The sequence below is a fragment of the Centruroides vittatus genome, unplaced genomic scaffold (assembly GCF_030686945.1).
Source record: "Centruroides vittatus isolate TY-2023 unplaced genomic scaffold, ASM3068694v2 scaffold_1444, whole genome shotgun sequence".
Classification (NCBI taxonomy): Eukaryota; Metazoa; Arthropoda; class Arachnida; order Scorpiones; family Buthidae; genus Centruroides; species Centruroides vittatus.
Genome location: NW_027122679.1, coordinates 2,081,385 through 2,103,594, shown reverse-complemented (window position 1 = coordinate 2,103,594; position 22,210 = coordinate 2,081,385). Strand labels below are relative to the sequence as shown.

The 22,210-nt window shown below is 29.9% G+C and overlaps 2 protein-coding genes across 12 annotated transcripts in view; one reads left to right on the top strand and one right to left on the bottom strand.

Moving 5' to 3' along the window:
* The window catches only part of LOC136987102 (deoxyuridine 5'-triphosphate nucleotidohydrolase-like), a 359,911-nt gene that overhangs the window by 128,501 nt on the left and 209,200 nt on the right, over nucleotides 1-22,210 (bottom strand). The gene's annotated exons all lie outside the window — the stretch shown is intronic.
* l(1)G0196 (inositol hexakisphosphate and diphosphoinositol-pentakisphosphate kinase) overlaps nucleotides 1-22,210 on the top strand; it is a 138,091-nt gene that overhangs the window by 9,333 nt on the left and 106,548 nt on the right. For all 11 annotated transcript variants that reach the window (XM_067284723.1, XM_067284729.1, XM_067284725.1 and 8 more), the window contains exon 2: nucleotides 169-305. In XM_067284723.1, coding sequence (XP_067140824.1) covers nucleotides 195-305 — 111 coding nt within the window. In that variant the 5' untranslated portion in view covers nucleotides 169-194. The remainder of the gene's footprint in view (nucleotides 1-168; nucleotides 306-22,210) is intronic.

Below are 22,210 nucleotides of genomic sequence, written 5' to 3'. Positions count from 1 at the left end.
TTTTCAGTTATCCGACCAACCCCAGTCCCCAATTAAGTCGGATAATCGATGCTCTATATAAATTATATTCTTACTTTAGTGTATATTGAAGAAATTAGACTTAGTTCTATTTTTATTAGCCCATTTTAGAAATTGTTTGATATATCATCTTTAATTTTAATATTGCAGCTCATCAATTAGTTGTATGGAAAGGTATGTCTTACACAGAATTAGAACAAGGCTATCAAGGTCTGAGGCAATCGAGACCATGCTTTTATATAGGCGAAGAAGACAAATCTTTATGTCATTATTTTAGAACAGAAAAGGTAGGACATCTTACACTTAAAATTATTATAATAAGTGTAAATTCATAAATGTAAGTATTCTGTCAATTTAAATCTGAAATACAGAAACAAATTATATCTAAAATCTAAATTATTTAGATTTAATACATCAGATATATTTTTATAGCTATTTATTGATTATTGAGGTTCATCTAAAATAAACTGCTTCTAAGAGTGACAATATTTGGTTTTAATTTTGTTAAATTTTGTAGTAATTTATTATTAGGAACAACTTAAACTTATTTCTGTATTTACATTAAATTATGTGTTATTAAATAGTTTTTAGAAACTTACTTAAAATTATGATGTTTTTATATTATTAACTGTGCTAATTTTTATTCTACACCTTTTGCATGAGCAGCCTGTGTTTTCCTAATATGTGGTCCCTGTGGCTTTGGTAATGTAGTTTTATTTTTCTCTTTTTCTGCCCCATGCCATTATACACTCCTAATTAAGCTGATATTCATGACAAAGAACATTCAAACTAAACTTGACCAGTGAAAAGATGAGAATAAACTATATATTAGTAATTTGCCTATAATTAACATACTGGTATTTTAGTATCTAGTGTACTGGTAGTTGTGAAGTATGTTGGTACTCAGCAGGCTTACAGTCTGTAATTTTAAGAAACACATGCATATAGCCCATCAGAAGCCTACAAAGTTCACTTGTGGCTCACAACCAGAAAAGATTGCTCGTCATTACTTTACACTAACTGCTTTATCACAGATTAATCAAATTTTAGAGAGTAATCCAAATGTTTTTGGAGTGTTGAGCATTCATTTTTAGGAATATGTAGAAGTTTAGCATAAATGTTTTTTTATATTTTAATTACAATTTATAAATTAAAAAAAAAAATTTTGAAAAACATCTTAGATATTTTGTATTGATACAATTAAAATATTTCTGAATTTATAAAATCCAATTAATTTTCTGCAAGTTCTTCAAAATTTGAGGTAATTTAAGTAGCAAATGTGAAGTTGATGGTTCTTTATAATGTATTATGTGTACATAACAATAAATCCTGCTATTAAGATTATTAGCTTCCTGAAATTATTCAAAAGTATTTTTAAAATAAAAGTGTATAAAATCATTATATTAAGAAAATATAATTCAATGTAATGTTTCTTGAAATCAAATTGCTGTATTCTGTCCTCATTTATATTATATATAAACATTTATTGGATGAAATTTCACATTGTTAATTAAACATCAATAAATTAAAATGATGATTTATCAAAAATATTTATTTTGAATAAATTTTGTTGCATATTTTTGTTTCAAAATATGAACAGAATAAAGCAAAATTAATTTATTGACTCTTAGAAACAGTTTATTTTAGGTTTTTAAGATTTCATAATTAAATTTTTTCATAAATTTAAATTTCTAATGTAATTTCTTAAATTATTAAAAAATTAAATTAGTTCATAATAAATATAAACAGTTTTGAGAAAATACATTTTCATATCTTCATATAGAAAACAGTAAATTCTAAGGAGAAATATCTATAACTTTAATGAAAAATTTGAAATAATTGTTGACTTTAGTATATGGTGACATAGAACAAACACACAACATACTGTATTTACTTGGATATAAGATGATCTTGCATATAGGACTAGGTGTGACTTTAAAGATCAAAATAAAGAAAATTAGATATATTAATACAATTCTAATTTTATTTTGTTTAATCACAAGTAAAATATCAAATGCATATAAATGCACACATTGTCCTGCAAAAATTACTGGCATTTTAAACTTTACGGAAAAACCTTGTAAAATCCACAACATAATTTGTTCATGTAAAGCCAGACAATCAGGAACTTTTTTTTGGCCAATTCTTAACAGTCGAATCCACTCTCCGTCAATTACACTTATCAGTTTCTCTGAATTCTGATTTCCGAATGATCATGTGTTTTTGCATAGGAATGGATTAGAATTTATATCAAACTCCCGTGTGATTTTGGAATTTCAATCTAGAATTCAACTCAAAAGCTTTGCTTTTCCTATTGCTATTCATCTTTACTCCTAATAATACACAAGAATGATTCAAACGACCCAGATAAAATACTTATGTTTTTAAATACAGGAGGGTAAGCATTCGGTAAAAAATGCAAATACACGGTTCACAAAAATTATTTGCAAAAATGCAAAGAATCTTTTGCTTGCATGTATAGGATGACCTAGGAATTTGAAGTTGTGATAAATGAGTAAAAACCTCGTCTTATATGCGAGTAAATACGGTATATATGATGATACTACGTAACACTAACATCAGAAGGGAAATTACTATACAAATTTTTATTGATATCATCTTTGTTTGACAAAATTAATAGCAATAATCATCATCTGTGTTGAAATAATTGTAAATGTTACAAATTTAAGTGTTGAATTTTTATTATGATCGTACTGAATTGCATGTAGTTCGAGTTACCATCTAATTATATTCATTTTTGTTGTAAATGGATTGAATAAAAAATTAAATTAAATATGCTAAAGACTTTTCTTAAATAGTCTCACCTGAAAATTTTTAAAAGTATAACTCAATATTATAAACATTTTTTAAATTATGACTTATTTAAATGAGAATCATATGATATTTTTTTTTAATTTTTGAAGCTGGTTTGAATAAATTAAATATTTAATTCAACATTAAAACTTTTAATTGCTTCAATTAAAAGTATAAAAATATTTAATAAAATTCATTTATGATATGCTAAAAAATCCAATAACTTCTTTCCCATTTTATAAATGTCCACCTTATTGTGAATGTTTAAAAAATTTGCAATAAGGTGTAAGAAATATGAGAAACTATCATAAATATCGTGTATTTCTTATACATTCTAAAATATCAACTTATACCTGATTTATAAGTCCTATATCATTAAAATAGTTTTAGGGTTTACTTATTTTTATTATTGTGAGTATTTTGTTGAGTTAAACTATTACAAGTAAATGAAAATCAACAACTTTAGTGCCTTTGACCGGTGTGCTTCTCTCTTCTTTCTCTGTAAAACGCAAACGTTTTCGAACCTCGTTGGTTCTTCGTCAGGCGTAACGGAATTCTGTTCGACAAAATTTTAGAAAAAATTTGCATTCTGGAACGCTGTCGCGTGTAGCCGATGTCGTCATATTAGACTTGCGCGATGTGAGTATAGCGCTACGTCAGGGATCTGTTGAGAAAGGCTTCCCAAGCCGATGATAAGATGATCTCCTTTTTAAAATTGATGCAGTGCGTGTTACTGCGGGTGTTGAGTAAGATGTATATAGCTTCAAGCCATTTGAGGTGATCTTGTCGAAACGTGGGGTGAATGATTGCGGCACGGGTGAAAAGAGGCTCTATTTCTTGATCGGATGAATAGACTGCTAGGGCGGTGTTTTGTCTATGGTGTAATATGTCCGCTTTGTGCTCTTTGATCCTCGTCTGTATGTTGCGTTTGGTGGATCCGATGTAGATGGCTTCGCTGTTATCTCTGTGGTCGGCGATGGGTATAGAGTATATTCCCGGAAGTCTGTTTTTATCTGGAGCGTCTTTTCCGTTCCTAAGCCACTCGAAAATCGTTGGGCATCTCCTGAAAGCTAAGCGGATATCCTTTTTCTTCGCTATTTGGTAGTATATGGTCTTCAGTGCCGGATTGTAGGTGATCGGTATAAACTTAGGTGGGGAAGGAGGGGTGTGGGTGGAAAGAAGCCGTAGTGCCTCAAAGTTGACCATATACTACCTGAACCTAAACTGAAGACCATATACTACCAAATAGCGAAGAAAAAGGATATCCGCTTAGCTTTCAGGAGATGCCCAACGATTTTCGAGTGGCTTAGGAACGGAAAAGACGCTCCAGATAAAAACAGACTTCCGGGAATATACTCTATACCCATCGCCGACCACAGAGATAACAGCGAAGCCATCTACATCGGATCCACCAAACGCAACATACAGACGAGGATCAAAGAGCACAAAGCGGACATATTACACCATAGACAAAACACCGCCCTAGCAGTCTATTCATCCGATCAAGAAATAGAGCCTCTTTTCACCCGTGCCGCAATCATTCACCCCACGTTTCGACAAGATCACCTCAAATGGCTTGAAGCTATATACATCTTACTCAACACCCGCAGTAACACGCACTGCATCAATTTTAAAAAGGAGATCATCTTATCATCGGCTTGGGAAGCCTTTCTCAACAGATCCCTGACGTAGCGCTATACTCACATCGCGCAAGTCTAATATGACGACATCGGCTACACGCGACAGCGTTCCAGAATGCAAATTTTTTCTAAAATTTTGTCGAACAGAATTCCGTTACGCCTGACGAAGAACCAACGAGGTTCGAAAACGTTTGCGTTTTACAGAGAAAGAAGAGAGAAGCACACCGGTCAAAGGCACTAAAGTTGTTGATTTTCATCTATTACAAGTAATTGAACAGTCATAGGAATAGATAAAAATATATCAGTTGTAAGCAGGGCTAAACACATCAGTATGCCATACTGGCAGATAGCATAAATACTCAATAGTCAGCAAATAGTACTGGCAGTTGCTCAGCAAAAATAATTCTATATATTCAGTTACCATATATGCATACTGGCAGAAATTATTTTAGAAAAAGAGCACTGGTTGTAGGTGATAGCTAAAACTGAACTAATATTATCTTCTCATGCATTAGACTGATCATCCATTGTGGCCAGTTCACTGTCTCTCTTTACTGTATCTTTCCAACATCTTCCCTCTTTTCTTCTGGTTGCAGATCTTTAATCTGTTTTACTATTTTCCCATCTGTTATTCAAATCTAAGAAATAAAACTATAAATCTAAAAATTTACAGTGTTTTATTTCTAAACATATTTGTTTACTAAAAACTTTTCTTTGTTGGTAAGCCTCTGTACAATGCTTTCATCAAACATTCCTTTTGCCTGGCTATGAATGAAATGTCTGTGTAAAACTTCTTTTGAAATGCATATTTATATATTTTATATTCGTTTTTTAAATTTTATCTTCTGTTTTATGAATAATCTAAAATATTTATTTTTTCAATTTAATATTTTAAATAGCCTAGTGTAAATATGGCTGTTCTTTAAATTACGAAATGAAATTTTTTTACCTTAATTGAAAGTCATTTGTTAAAAATTTTCATACATTTTGAAAAAATATTTATCATCTTAACATTCAAAGATACTAAACGGATTTGGATATGTAAAAATTTGATATAATAAAAATCGGTAGCATAAAATAAAAAAATAAAAAATACATGTAATAATAATTTGAAAAATTTCTATTACAAAATTAATGATTATAAGATAACATAAAGTAGTCAGCTATTTTATAATATTCGCTTATTCTTACACAATAGGAAATGTAATCAGAATAGTTGTATAAAATTAATTTTCAAGGATAAAATAACAAAATCAATATAATGTCTTTTTTCACAAACGTATTAACAAAAATTGCCATAATGGAACAAAATATATCAAATGCTGCTAACATTTTAAAGTGAAAATATTTCAAAGATTTTGCTAATATTTTCAAATAAAACTCTGTGTTTTGTTCCATTAGTAAGCAATTCTTTTGTAAATAAGTTCAAATCACATCTAAATACATAATTTTGAAAGTAGTGTTTAATGAAATAATTGTATTTTATCAATATTATAAATAAAATATTTTAGACATACAAGTTTGAATTTGTTTATTAGTAATAGTTTTATTAGCAAGCTTTTTATTCCAGTTGAGGGAGGGAAACAACTTAAAAGAATTGATCTTGAAACAAATACAATAACAATTATTTTATTGAATATATTTTAATATCAGAATACTCAAAAATAGCTTTTTTTTTAATATTTATTTTCAAATAATATAATTATTAATAATTTTGAATATTTATTTTATTCATTTATTCAATATAATTTTATTTTAATAAATGAAAGTTATGTTTAATATGTTTTTGGAAGTAGTTTGGAGTTGGTGTGATGAAAGAATTGTATAATTATCACCTTAAAATATTTTTCTCTTGATTCTCTTTTCAGAAGTTTTAACAGGCTGTATCGATCCCTGTGTGTGTGTTACATTCAAGTCTACATCATATATTCCTGGAAACTGTCAACCTTATTTTCAATGGTACCTGGAATGCACTCCCTTTACCTTCCCATTAGATTAATTGGATTCAAGAATTTTAATAACTTGTGTATTTTTTCCTCCTTGTTTTATTGTTTTTTCCCAATTTCTCCATTATAAAATGCATGCAGATATATTTTTAAATCAGTTTTTTATGAATATCATTTACACATCACTGATGAAGAATGTTTGTGTCTACTGATTCATTTTGTAAAAGTTATTTTTGATAACAAAATTCAATAAGATGAAGGCACTGTGTTAGTCAATATTACTCATTTCTTATTAATATTAATATACCAGTGCAGTTTTATGATATTCATATATGATTCTTATTTTCCTACCTTTTTAAAATTTTTTAATAATGGTTTTTTTGTGGTTTTTTTTTTTAATTTTAATTCAGGTACTATTGTCTGTAACACACACAATTTTCTTGAAGTAAAAGTTAAATTATCTTCTATCTTTTTTATCCTACATTTTTATAACATTTGAAATTTTAATAATAATAAATTACTTCTTCATATATCACTTTGAACTTTTTAAAATGTGTGTGTTGTATATTTAAATGAAATAACATCAAATTAAAAAATTTACAGAAAATAATAATAATGTTGTTGTAATTAAAAATATATATTTATATATAAATTTAACACTTTTGCTGCCACCATTGAAACAAAAAGTTTTACTGAATATGCAAATTTCTTTTTTTATAATATGTCAGTGTCATACACAGATTAAGAATAAGAAAATTTTATTTTGAGCAATATGTATGGAATTATATGTGGTGACTTAAAAATGAGTCACCTGCAACTACTGGAGGGCAAAACGATGAAAAACCATTATAATTAAATATGTCCTGGGAAAGTATGAAACCAAGCAATAAAATATACTGACAGAAATTGAAAGTGTTACACCCACCCAGTGTTGCCAAAGGCATATGAAATTGGGACAAAAAAATCTTTTTTAGAAGAGTATTGAATGATCAAAAATTAAATGAAGTACATACCATTGTATGTAATTCATTTAATTTTTGATCATTCAATATGGAAATTATTTGATCATTCAGTATGGAAATTATATATGGAGCCATTTGTTATGCAAAATTGCTATAGTGTTTAGTTTATAAGTTGTGAACTGTGTTGTGGAATATGTTTCTTTTTAGTGAACAGGTTGTTGGTGATCAGCTATGCCATATTGATGAGTGAGAACTCTGTACATCTAAATGTCTGACTTTGAAAGAGGTTGGATAATTGGCATTTCAGAAATGGGAGCATCATATCATGAAATTGCCCAAAGTACTAGCTGTAGTGCAATGTCAGTACAAAGAGTGGGCACATGGTAAATGCAGGAAGGGTTCAATATGCACGGACCTGGTACAGGTCCATGCAGGAGGACAATGCCACATGAAGATTGCCATATTCTGTGGATGGCAGCACAGATCTAAACCGATTGCTTGATGCTATGCTACAGTCTTGGATCCCCATGCAATGTGTTCCCTTAATTAACCAGATTTCATCGCTAACAACAAATAATGTGATGTGCTACTAGACGTAACTGGACACATGAATGGCATACAGTTGTGTGTAGTGATAAATCTTGATTCTGTTTAGACCAATATAATAGTCGGTGACATGTATTGGAGAAAGAGCCCACCCTGCTGTGATTTCAGAGTGCCACTTAGGTCCAACTCCTGGTGTCATGGTTTGGGGGCAATCAGTTATGACAGCAGGACCGAGTTGATGGTTTTTGAAGGCACAATAACCATCCGCCAGTATGTGGACAGGGTGATCCATCCAGTAGTCACACTTTTCATGAACACCATCCAAAATGGTATCTTCCAACGGGATAATGCCCGTCCTTGTGCTGCTGCCATCAAAAGACAGGCCTTGCGAAGTGTCGCAATCATGGATTGGTCGCCAATCCCCAGATTTATCCCCTATAGAGCATGTCTGGGATGCCATGGGTAGATGGATTGCATCTCATAGCCATCCAGCGTGCATTGTACAACAACTAACTGCACAAGTAGTGCAGACATGGAGAGATATACTCCAACAAAACATTCAAACATTTATTGATACAATGTCTGCAAGGATCCAAGAGTGTATCCATGCTTAAGATGGTCATACTTCTTACTGAAACATGTACCAAACAACAATAACACTTTGCATAATTCATTTCAGTTTGTGATAATTTCTTCTGGGTATGCCCCTGTACATGTTTAACAAGTTTTGTGAAGTTTCACCAATTCCATCTGGGTGTAACACTTTCAATTTCCACCAGTGTATAATCTCTATAGTGTTCACTACTAGGTATTAATAAATAACATCCAAAAATTAACATTTTGTAAAATTTATCAAAAACTTTGTGTTCAATTGATTCAAAATTGCATCAATTGGCAGTGAAAGTGTTGAATTTAGGAATTTATTTAATGTTGTTCAAAAATAATTGTTTTAATTCTAATAAGAATTTAATAAGAAAATATTCATTTTATAATGGACTTAATCTTTAAGATTGACTTAGTGATAATGGGCTTCATATTAAGGACTTGATGATGGACGATTAGGTAAATTAAATTTAAATTTTCCATTTGTTTTATATTTCAACATATTTCATTGCTTGAAACAAGTTTAAAAAGAAAAAATTATTGTTTTCAGGTGATAAATGTAAGTGGTGTAGCTTTAAAAGAACAAATAATGAAATGACATCAGTAGTATTCAGCAAATAATATACATCACTAAATAAAAAACAAAAGAAACAAAAACATTTTCAGATTTTAAATCATCATAACGTTGAAAAGCAGTCAAACATATATATGAAAATTTAAACAAAATGGAATAAATATTTCATTAGTGGAAAGCATGGACATCAGCAATTACGTCAGATATTACAAACATTTTTTTAAATTTAAGATTTAAATTACAGGTGTACTTCAAAGATGGAACTTTATGCTTTAGAGAACATCTTGGCATCTCTGTAATTTATTGTAGTGTTCTGACTAGTAGCTTTGTAAATTTGGAGTTTTTCCAGATGTTTCAGATTGTTCCAGTCCCTAATTGTTTGTATGAGATTGGTTTCATTGAGAAGTACCTGTACATTGTTTTTGGTTGCAAATATTGCTAATGCTGTGGTCGGTAGACCCATTTGGATAGAATAACTGCACCTTGATACATATGTTACGAGTTCCTCCTGACATCGAAAATCTAGTACAAGGAATGGATGAGACCCACAAAAAATTTTTTAGATGGAAAACAGTCTTCAGAACACCACAATAAATTAGAGATGCCAAGATGATCTCTAAAGCATGGAGGTCCATCTTTGAAGTACACTTATAATATAAATCTTAAATTAGCAAAATTTTTGTAATATCTATTTGATGTGATTGTTGATGTCATGTGTTTTCACCCACTAATGAAATAATTATTTTATTTTACTTTCCCAGCTGTTATATATAACAGAGAGAAAGTATGGCAAATGGTCAAAAAATTACCTCCAAGATTTTTACATTTTTGGACTCTGGAACCTTCAAATATCAAGAAATGTAAAAAAATTTGCGGGGTTTCTGTATATGTGTGTGTGTGTGTGTGAGTGAGTGAGAGGGGCACAATTTTGTTCACCCTTTTTAAGCTCTCAAAAAGCACAGGAGTTATTAAAGGTTTTTAAAGCTTTAATAACTCCTTTTAAATTTTTTGTCGAAAATTTCTGAAATTTTGCAGGGAGGTTTGTGTATTAGGGGGATTGATGCCATTAAATTTTGGTTATTAGAGGTCAAAAGGGGGGTCGTGTTTATCTCCAGTAGGGTCGGACTTAATGATGATTTTACTCATTATTAGCATTTACAATTTTTTATAAAACCTGTCCCTGCCATCAATATTAGCCTTTTTTGCCATTTGATGATAATTAAAAATATAAAAAGTTCTTTTTAATAAAATATTGTAACAGATGGCACCACCAAATGTTGCCTATAAAGTTAAACAACTTGTTGCTGGATTTTGTTTAAAGTGATGATTGAATTTTGTTATATATATATATATATGTTCAACTGCTTTTCAACATGATGATGGTTTAAAATTGTCAAAAATGTTTTTTAGTAAAGTATATTATTTGCTGGATGTTACTGGTGTTGTTTTGTTATTTGTACTTAGTTTAATCCAGTTTCAACTGTTGCATAGTTATAGCTTTAAAGAGCATCACTATCATTAATAAACCAGCAAATACAAATGTTTTTCAATGTCATTAATGTTTGTTGTTAGGCGTTACATTGAACAAAACAGCATAAACATTTTAAACTAGATAGAATGGAACAAAAATTGCATTTAGAAGGTTTCATCTAGTTTAAAATGTTTATTCTAAAAAAAAAATTAAAATGTTAAAAAAGTAACACTTGGTTATTCTATGTGTTTGATATTTTGATGTATAACCTGATGATGAACATTAAAAATGGCAGAAAATGTTCATTTTTGCATTAAAACTTTTTTCTGGTTTATTGGTGATAGTGGTGTTTTTCATAGTACATTCATTCAGTTTATCTTTTACACATTGATGTTTAATGTGATGTAGCTTTATTCAAGCAAAGAATCTTTTCAATTAAACCATAAATATTAAATTATATACTTGTCTGAAATTGAAAAAAAATTCTATTTTTTATTTATAGAAAGAAATACTATATTTAAATTTTATTACTGTAATGAATACATTCAATGTCTACATATGTGTTAATGTGCTGGTACTTAACATTTTATATGACATGACTAGTCAGGCTGCAATTTGAAAAACTGATAGGCCTAGAAATTTCCATTGTCATCCGTCTTTGTCTATCTGTCTGTCCTTCCTTAATCTTGAGAACAGAGTTACATATACGAAAGCCGAGCCCAGATATGGAAAGCTTAAGGGCAGGAGGCCCCAATTAACTATGCAACCTTTTGATGCAAACCAGAAGTCGCCTTTTAATTCAAAAATTTCCCCCAAAAGGAGTTAGATAGATGACCGGCATGACTCAGTTGCTAAAGGAAAAGTATGATGTACTGGGGCGTGACTACTAACTTGAGGTGGAGAGCATACATTTTAAATTAAATAAGTTAAAAAATATGATTAAAAATCACAGCCTGGCATTGTGATGATGTTACAATAAAATAATTGCTCATTTTAATTATTATTTCTTGAGTACAAATTTGTAGAATAAATTTATTTCCATTGCATTTATTACATGTTGTTGAGATATTTTTCTATAAATCTGTTAACATTTGTACAACTAAAAACATTTAATAAATATTTCTTATTTAAAAAGAAAAATTTTCTCCTTATCAAGTCCTTAATATAGTACAGAATTTGAAGACAGATCTATAATATATAAAAGGAAAAATTTTTTGTTTGTTTTTACATCTCAGGAACAATAAACAATACTATTGTTCTTGGGATGTGAAAGTGAATAAAAGTCATTTTTTTTAATATAGATCTGTCTTCAAAGTTTTAATATTATATTTGTTATTTAATGGTGAATGTCCTCTACAGTGTCATACCACACATACTACACAAAAGCCTGGGCACATTGGAATTGAATAGAAACACATACATCACACTGCAGAAAGCCACTATATTGAATACATGTCATATTGTGAGAAAATTCCTGAATACAGACACGAATACAGACACACACACTGATACACTTCTTTAATTTCTGTTTTGGTTACTATGCCTTGACTCTGGTCCGGCATAGTACACAGCCACCGGTGTTAACCGAGTATATCTCACTTAACCCAACATAATAATAATAATAAAAATATAGTATTAGTTTGTTAATCTGGCATCTGAGCAACCAGAGTGGTGCCAGATTATTGCCCCCAACAGTCTGCTGAGCCCAATTGACCACTTCCAGTTCCCCAAATTAAAATTTGGTTTGAAATGAAAATAGTTTCAGTCAATTTTGGAAATTCTAAAGACTGTATGGAGAGAACTAAACAGGATTTCAAAAGTATCCTTTCACAAGAGCATAAGTAAATTACTAGAGAGTGCAAAAATTTATATAGCTCACAGAGGAGTGTGATTGAAGACCTATCAGCCCACTTCCTTAACAATGTCATAACAGTACAGATGGCTGTATCTTCACTAAGAAAGGGAATCTCAGAAATTGTCATCACCAATTTTGACAAAATTTTGTGGATGTGTAGTGTTTACTCATACTTAAACTTTACCAAAGCCGCAGGACCAACTATTCGGGCATTCTCAAGAAAATCACGATTAAAGTTTTTCTAGAACTATTAATATCTGCATAGAAGTGCCATTTACCTGTTCATGGTGTGGCATGATTAGTTATGACATAGTGTGAAAAGCATTACTATATGGACTCAAATGCCATGTGTGATAATTTTTTTTACATCTATAATTTAATCTTGTTGTTAAATTTGTTATGAGCAATTTTTTATGCATTTTTAATTATTGAATTTTAAATTTATTATTCCTTATAAAATAGGGAATTCAAAAATTATTTTACAACAATTTAAATTTTTTGGTACAAAAAAATATACATGAAATAAATACTTACAATTACAGTTTGACAGAAATATGACATTTTGGATGATATTTATCATAAAAACAGTTAAAACATAATAGTTCGGTGCATCATGCACAAATAATCATGCTACTTCATTTGCACAACCTTTACATGTTTTACTAGCAGAGGGTGGAAAACAAACTTCATTAACATTTTTGAAAATATTTCTTTCACGTGTTATTTGAGATGCAAACAATGCATATTTTAACATGTCACAAAAATCTAGTACACCCAACTGGTTGAGAATCAGAGAGAATATTTTAATAGCATCTTCACAATTGGCTATTTCTGTATCGGTTTTAAGGAGATAGCTATGGCGCACTAGTGTTTGTTGATGCCATAGGGATATCCATATCTCACGAACCAAATACAGTATAAGCAAAAATGTCTTTTATAACAATTTGTCTTGCATTCTTAATGGTTTTATTTATACTGTCCATCATTGGGGTTACTGGCAAATGAAAAGAGAAAATCCTAGCTGTTAACTTTGGTCGGCTTCCCTTTCTACATCAAAAGGAGTTCAGTGGCACCTTGACCTCTGGTAAAACTGAACTGTTCAGACAGAAAGCATAATTTTCTGTGTCCAGTTTCCTTTCCTGATTAGATTAGGCCTATCTACCTACTAATATATCATATACAGTATATATAATGTATTTTTTGCCGGAAAGAGTACAGATGGTGAGTTGCTTATTATAATATCTTCCTATCCCTACATACAAAATGTAATATAAATGTATTGATATGTATAATATAAGAACCTAAATTATGTTAAACAATTCAAAATGTGATTATAATGTTATATGCATCTTCTAAATATGGAGTATTCAAAATCAAAAATGATTTTTCAATGACTTTAAAAACTGTACATAACAAATTTAATAACAATAAGATGAAATTATAAATGTAAAAAATATATATATCGCATATGGCATTTGAACAGATACAATAACACTTCACATAATGCCTTAACTAACCACACCACACTGTGAACAAGTAAATGGCACTTCTGCTCAGATATGAATAATTCTAGAGAAACTTTAATTGTGATTTTCTCAAGAATTCCTGAATAGTTGGTCCTGCAGCTTTGGTAGAGTTTAAGTGTGAGTGAATACTACTATTCCACAAAATTTCGTCAAAGCTGATAATGACAACCGCATGGGTTCCCCTTGTAAGATATATAGAAAACCCAGCTACCATTGATTGCTCATTTTTTCCAAATCATGGAACTTGTATAGTGTCAAGACTGCAGTCTTGACACTATACAATACTTTGCAGTCTTTGGTCAAGAGAGTCTTCTCACACACTTCCAGCATGTTGGACAGAATAAAAAAATTAGATTACATAAAATGAATTGCTAGGGAACATGGATATCCTGCAAGCATGATTGGAGGATTAATTAAAAAATATAAAACCCCTGCAAGTGCACAAAAGGATGATACCAAACCATACAGACTGTCAGATACAACCGTGAACTAAGAAAAATACATAGACATAGTGACAGTCAAAGTCCATATTATTGAGTGCTGGAATAACAAACTTCAGTAATTAAATTTGTCAATGTTGTTTCCTTTAAATAATAAACAATAAATTTAAATCATATTGGAGATAAGTTTTACTGATATTTTTTTGTAACTTAGTTTTGAATTTGAATAAATATATGAAGAAAATCTATATACAGTCAAGTCTGCATAAGTCGACACCCCAAGGAGAATTGGAAATGTGTCAAGTTATCCAATATGATGACTAAAATGAGGTTGGAAAAAAACCACAAAACTACAATTAGGAAAATACAGTAATACTTTATACAGTACATGTAATGTTTCTCTCTGACTAAAGTTGGTTTCTACTCCAAGTATGTCAGCGATTTCCATCTCTTTTTGTTTCAGTATTGGCCCCGAAATAGGAAGATACAATGAAAGAATTTGCTTTTAGCCAATGTACCAGAACATCTTTGACATCCCATGTATGGTGACTTTCTCTGGCATTTTTGAGACAGCCGCGATGAAGATCCAGGAAAAAGTTTCTTAATTTTTTCTTTTTTCTTCAGGATTCCCACCAGTGTTGTTCTTGGAAGGTTTTCTTGTTTTGCAAATTTGGCTTGCAAAGTTTTATTACGTTTAAATTCAGATACAAGTTCGTATTTTTCCTTCAGCGTAATCATTGTTAGTTTTCGGATACTCATTTCTAACACAGATGTGAAACAGTTGCTTCAAATAACGCGTGAATGAAAGGTGAGAAAATGCAAAATCGTATTCTGCTGTAATGTTAAGCTGTGTGGTGTGAACTCATTTTTTTCAGGAAGGGAATAAACTTATCAGATGTCTAAACAAGTGTGGAACAGAAAAAGTATGGCGATTTATCCAGTGGTGACGAGTTAAACAGTGTCGAGTAAACCAGAGTTTTTTTAACATTAATGCCTATGTAAGTCGGCCAGGACCACAGAAAACTGATTGCTTAACCGATGGTGTCTAGTTGTACCTATGATGACCTATGCAGACTTGACTATATATATATAATAGGATATAAAACACTTTTTTAGTATTTGGATTAGAGATAAACATAAAACAATGAGATGTAAAAACAAAGTTTTACTTATTGTAATTTAAACATTTACTTATTAATCTATATTAATCTGTTGGAATAAAGATAAGCATAAAATATGTAAAATTAATTAATTTCATTAAAATAATTTACATATTTATTCAAATTTAATGTTTTGCTTTTGAAAGACAATAGATTGTTGTTTATAATTACTAATGAATTACAAACTTTATATTATTTATAGCTTTTTATTTGAAGAAGTAATTAAATTCTTTTTATGAAGCAAAAATTTAATATTAAAGCTTTTAGTATTTGAAAAATGTTACTGTGTAAGAAATATTTAATCAAGTGAATATTTGTAATGGCATTGCATTTTTCTTGATACTCTTACAAACTGGTTAAGCATGAACACATTTACAATGAATTTCGGAAAACGACGACAAAGATTATTTCAAGCAAACATTTTCTATCCCCTTTACTGGCCATCATCAGACTGTTCAGAACAAGAACAAATTCCAAACAAATGGAGACAAATTATAGAACATAAACTTCAGATTACAATTTTTAAAAATTTCAAATACAACTATTGTCGATTGCAGTTTGAATAATGTCTTACATTCACTTAAAATCAAATTTTCAAAGAAACCATGCTATTATTAATCCTTAAATGCATTTACACAATTCTTTTTACAATGCGAGACAATTAAACAGGTAAAGAAAACAGAGGGCGAAAAAACAACTAGCATAGTTCTTATCACAATACTTCAGAATACAATCTTAGGAGTAAAAGGAGTAATAATTTTATCATATTTTTGTACTGAATTTATATTTACGTTTTTTCTAGTTGTTATAATTTGCAAAGTTTTGAAATTTATTTTTTCAAGCTTTTCAATTGTTAAACAGTCCGAATAGCTGTCGTGTCTCACAAGTTGCTTGTAAATATACAATACTCTAAGGGTATCAATTATTTCAAAATGTGCATCACACCGTGTTTAATAATTGCTAGTAATTAGTTCAAAACTAAAGTCAAGGTTTAATAAAATCTGTCATATTTAACTTTTATTATGTTTGCTACTGAAATTTATCTGTATGGAATGCTTTATGTATCAGGATCTTGGAGTGAACTTGTATGAATACACATTTTTAATAGATTAATTCTGCTAACAGGTAATTATTAATTTTGAAAACCAAATTTTGGGAAGAGACTTTTGTGCTCTACAAAAATGCTTTGTTGAAGTTCAAATGTACAGTACCTGTACAGTCATGCAAATAAATTTTCTAATGTGTTGAATATTATATTCACCTTCAGAGTGAATTCATAAAATACTGAACAAAAAACTAGTTAAATCATTATTGAAAAGAAAATGTTTTTTAAATAAATTCATTACATTAAATGTTTTTTTTTTTACAAAACACTGAAATAACTTTACAGGTTTAATGAAGATGGTAAGTAAAAACATTAAATAACCACATAAATGCCACTTAATGAAATAAACTAATACAGAATGCATTAGTAGAGCAATTAATTCAAAGTTACAACCAAACATTACAAACTTATGCTCTTTTTTAGTGAAGTTAATTCAAACAATTATTATATTATATTCATTTTCATATTTATAAATTATCAATCATTATGAAATTAATATAATAAAATAAAGATATATAATTGTATTATTTTTATTGGCTTATAAAAATAAACATGCAACTACGGCATACACCTCACCTCCTTTAAATATACCCTTGACAGTCCTATTGAAGGGATGTTTTATAAAAATTTCATATAGTGTTGACTTTTTTAAAATTGTAAGAGGATCACAAACATGGCAGAAGTTTAATTGACAAGCAATAATTAAATTTTGAAAGACGGGTGAAAAGTTCAACAGTCTTGTCAGTAAACAGGATCAAAACATAAAATTCTACTTTTTCTATCTTAATCTGTTAATTTAATTGGCAGATTTAATGTTTTTAAAATGCATTTATCAAGGAGATTAAATTTGTCAGATGACATTGGGCAGCTTTAAGACCTGTTGGATTAATGTCAGTTCTTTTTGATAGTTTTTATTAAAATTGATGGTAAGATATGACCTGTAATACAATTGAATACCAATCTGGCATTAATTTACTGTAAGACTTTAAATAGTGTGTATTATCTAATGAGTTAATTTCTTTAATAAATGCATTTTGAAAGCATTATCAACTAAGTTATGAAAAATGTAGGACGGTGTTTGTACAAAAAATGCTATGCTACAAGATAGTTTGGTTTTATTTGTTTATAGCGATGCAACACGTGGGCTCCACTACGAGGGAGGGTAATGCCTCTCGGGAGGTCTTTTATGGAAAACTGGCCCCTATTTAGGTGTTACTAACACGAAGAAAATTTGTAAAACTCCCGTGGCCTGAATATTGGTTGGCATGCTTTGAACCCATGGCCAACTACCAGAGTTTGGTAGTTTTATCCACTCGGCCACCGGTGGTTTCTACAGGATGGTGTTTGATATCCTAAGAAATGAGAAGGATAAGATCCAGGATCAGAATAGAGCAGGAATTATTAAACTTCAACTCCTATTTTGTGAGTAGAACAGGCTTGCTAAAACCAGCTGTTTTAATTGCTCTACAATTGTAGATCGAACTTGTCTTCACTTACTAAGAGAAGAAAATCTATTCTACTGAAAATGGAACATTTATTACTGTACCACTTTTTATTGTTCACTTTAAAAAGTGTAAAAAGCAACTGTTATTGAGAATAGGGTTATTTCTTAGGGGTTGGAAGGTAATTTACAGTTTGGTTTAATGAATTCTGGTAAAATTTTTGTTCACTTCAGTGTGTGAAAATTAATGTTGTGACAATGGTGTTTTGCCGGGGCAGCAACAAAATTTGCTTTATCGGTATTTGTTTCGAGGCAAGTCGACTGTATATGATTAACTTAAACATGTTTAAAAATTCTTGCAATAATTTAATTTTAAAAACAAGTGTGAATTGAATTTATGCAAGTGACATTCTGCCATTTACTATTAATTTTCTGTCTTTTGTTTGAACCTTAAAGATTACTGATAAATATAGTTGAAAGTATTTTTCTTTGATTGATTTGTTAGATTAAGTCTGCTTTCAGATGAGTTATTTAGTTATGCCGTTGATTAGCATCACTTTATTGCACCATTAAAATTTCTGTATTTTGAGGGTATGCTTTAACACAGACATGTTAGTGGCACACATCTGCGGCAGGGAGACCGAGATTACCGCCTTGGCGATGGCCCTCCAAAGATGGTCATCACCGAGTGGCATGCCAAGTTGCTGATACACGTGACTGAGTGATGCTATTCGGTACAACCAAGCAGCCTGTCTGAAAGTGACCTAAAGATTGTCAATTGTCAATTACACATAGACACTGTTTTTTACATCTTATACAATTCTAAGGTGGGATATACGTCTGTCACAACTTAAACAATCAGGGTTCACATAATAACTGTATAAACTTGTTTCTCCAGACCTGTATAAACAAGTTTATACAGAATAAACTTGTTTTTCCAGATTTGATGGAATGACATTTAATCCAGATACACAAAAATCTGGATATTCCAAAATTTTGGAAAATTTGAAATATGAAAGATAAATATGTCACTGTACTAAATCTAATATTCAGGTTTTAATTGACAAAATATGCATGGATACAAGTACTATTCATTATAGAAAATTACTATTCAGTATGACACATGGAATATATTTATGATAATACATCAATAATTGAAATATTAAAATGAACAAATGAATTAATGTTAAGTAAAGAAGTCAGATATATTCTTGTTGTAACAGAAGCAGCAAAACATTTTTCCTTTTTGCCATCATATCAAGAATAAAACACTGCAGAAGATTATACAGTCAAACCTGTTTATAATGGAACCTGTATATAGAGAAAGCCTGTCATTAACAGAAAATGTCTTTGGTTCCTTGAAGTTTTTGCAAAAAGTAATGTAAATTAACCTGTATATAGTGGAACCTGTCCAAATGTGGAAACGGAACAGAAAATCTGGCCGTACAACAGAAAAATCGGTATCTTTATTTGATTTAACACACATTTAACAAGAAGTTTTCAAGCCTAGCATGTATAAAAATCATAAAAAAGTAAAAAAATACACACAGTACAGAATAGCAAAATACGACTACTGTATTACAGTAATTTTATTGGGATTTGAATGGAAAGTTTTTGTGTATTTTTATTAACCACTATTATTACTTAACATAAATATGTAATGTAATTATAAGTTGTGAAATTTAATACATTATTCCTGATGAGAGATTGTATTCTTTGTTTTGAAGCTTATTTTAAACTTTTTTACATCACATTTTGTTTGAATAAAATCAGGTTGAAATGTCTGCCGATAAAATGCACAATGGGCATATTGTGCATGCTTTTTAAGTTTTGTAAAAGATATCACACTGTACAAACAGTAAAAAAACTCATACTGTGTATGGGAAAGATGCTTCTAAACTCTAAATGTGTGTCAAATGTGGTTTTGAAAGTTTTGTTCGGGAAATTTTGAACTGAAGGATACAAAACAAATGGCCCCCAAAAGCTATCAAAAGAGAAATTATGGGAAGAAATTGTTAAAGATTGACAAATAACAACAATAACAACTCATGAAATTGCAACAAATCTTAGTGTGTCACAGACACGTATTGTTGAAACATTTCATGTACTTGAAATGGTTGTAAAACATGCTGCTGGTTGTGTTCTGCACACAGTTTGTTTTTTTCACTTATGAAAAAAATGAACTGAATTGAGTATAATTATGTCAAATGAAGGTAGTCAGCTGTAAGGTTTCATTTTATTTTTAAATTGGTTACTCATTTTTTCTTAGAGAATTTTTTTTATGGATAAATGAAAAAATTAAAGTTAAAATAAAAATCTGTTCTAGCAGGTGGTGATTGATTGGTCGAGTACCAAGGTACCACTCTATTTGATTAACGTGATTTTGATATATGTGGTAACATTGAGAAATTTATTAATAACATTAATCAAGGGATACCTATAATAGGTCCTGTATATAGCGGAAACCTGTCTAATATGGAAGAGTTGTTTGGTCCCTTGGGGTTCCATTATAGACAGGTTTGACTGTATAAAAAAAATGCAGAGCAAGTGTAGCATAATAAATCAACTGTGAAATAGGACATAAATCTTAACTAAATGTGAAATAATGATAGAATTCTATGACTCGTGAGTGCAGATATTGCCATAGAACATAATGTTTTGCACAAAAGCAACATTTTTTTGGTGCTGAATTTTATTTTTAAATCAAATTTTAATTAAAAATTACTGGATTTTTATACAGGTCTGAATAAATCATAAATTTGTATAAGTGAGGAGTGAAACCGATTATAGACACTCTAGAAACCAATTATATTTAATATAAAACTCACTCAAACACCAATCCCATTCAATGTTACAACAAGGTTTACTAATACAAATGTTTTTATCCATTTAAAATGGATGTCATCGAGTAAGTTACAGGTAACGTAGATTGCAGAACAGAAATTACAAATTTCATTTAGATATTAAAAGATGTTATAATTTTACATTTTATATTGCAAGTTTACATGTTCCCAACAACTGTGTAGTTGTACTGCCATGCACTTGCGGGCTTCTGCCATCGGGAAGCTTTTTGTTTTTGAACTTGTTCAACGGTTTGAATTTGTAACTTTTGTTCTGCATTCTACATTGTGAATTACCCGAGAATGTCCATTTTAAATGAATGAAAGTGTTTTATTAGTGAACCTTTTTGTAATATTGAACTGGTATTGATGATTGAGTTTTTTCCTCAAAGTTTCAATAAAATGCATAGGATTGTGAATCTGATTAATTATGAACTAAAGAATAATATAATTTTAAAATTTGGATTTATCAATTTATCTTACAAAGGATTTGAAAACAAAGTATTATGAACGTAACATTTCTTATTTGTGTTTATTTATTATGTTATTTCTGATTTAGACACTTTGTTGGAAGCAATTATATTGGAATTACAAATGACAATATTTAACAGTTTCCAAACTAGTTTTAACTATCTTAACATCATAATAAAATATCTTGGTTAACTGACTTTTAGAGCCATATATATATATATATATACAGTATAATATACATACATATAATCGGCAAAAGTGCATTGCTGCAGAAAGATCTTGCTTTGGAGGTGGTGTGTCATAATGGCTTTATTGTGTTAAGTAATAAAAGCTATGCAAAAATTTTGCATAAACAGTAGAATAAATGTGTTCTACTGCTTATGTAATGTTTCTTAAACATTGGTGCTGAAAGTAGCTAGTAAAAGTGTCAGTATGTTTATAGAATCTGTATTGTAATCACTTAGACTTATACTGGTAACAATAACTAGCCGATAAGGTAGGTAAATAAGACTACAGTTATTGGAAATTATAGCTTTGTTGATTGTGAGATTAAAAGGACATGCTAAAGAAATTAAAATGTATAAATTGAAGATTTATTAAATCTGACAATTGTTACTAATTTTGTTATAATTATTATTAAGTTACATGTTTTGAGATCTACTAATTTTGATAACATTAACTTAGCTGATAAAAAATATCTGTATGTATGATAAATGGAGTCTACTCTATAAGATCCCTTGTCAATTTATTTTAAAATTTACTAATTACACAGAAATTCAATGATGCAGTAAGAAAATT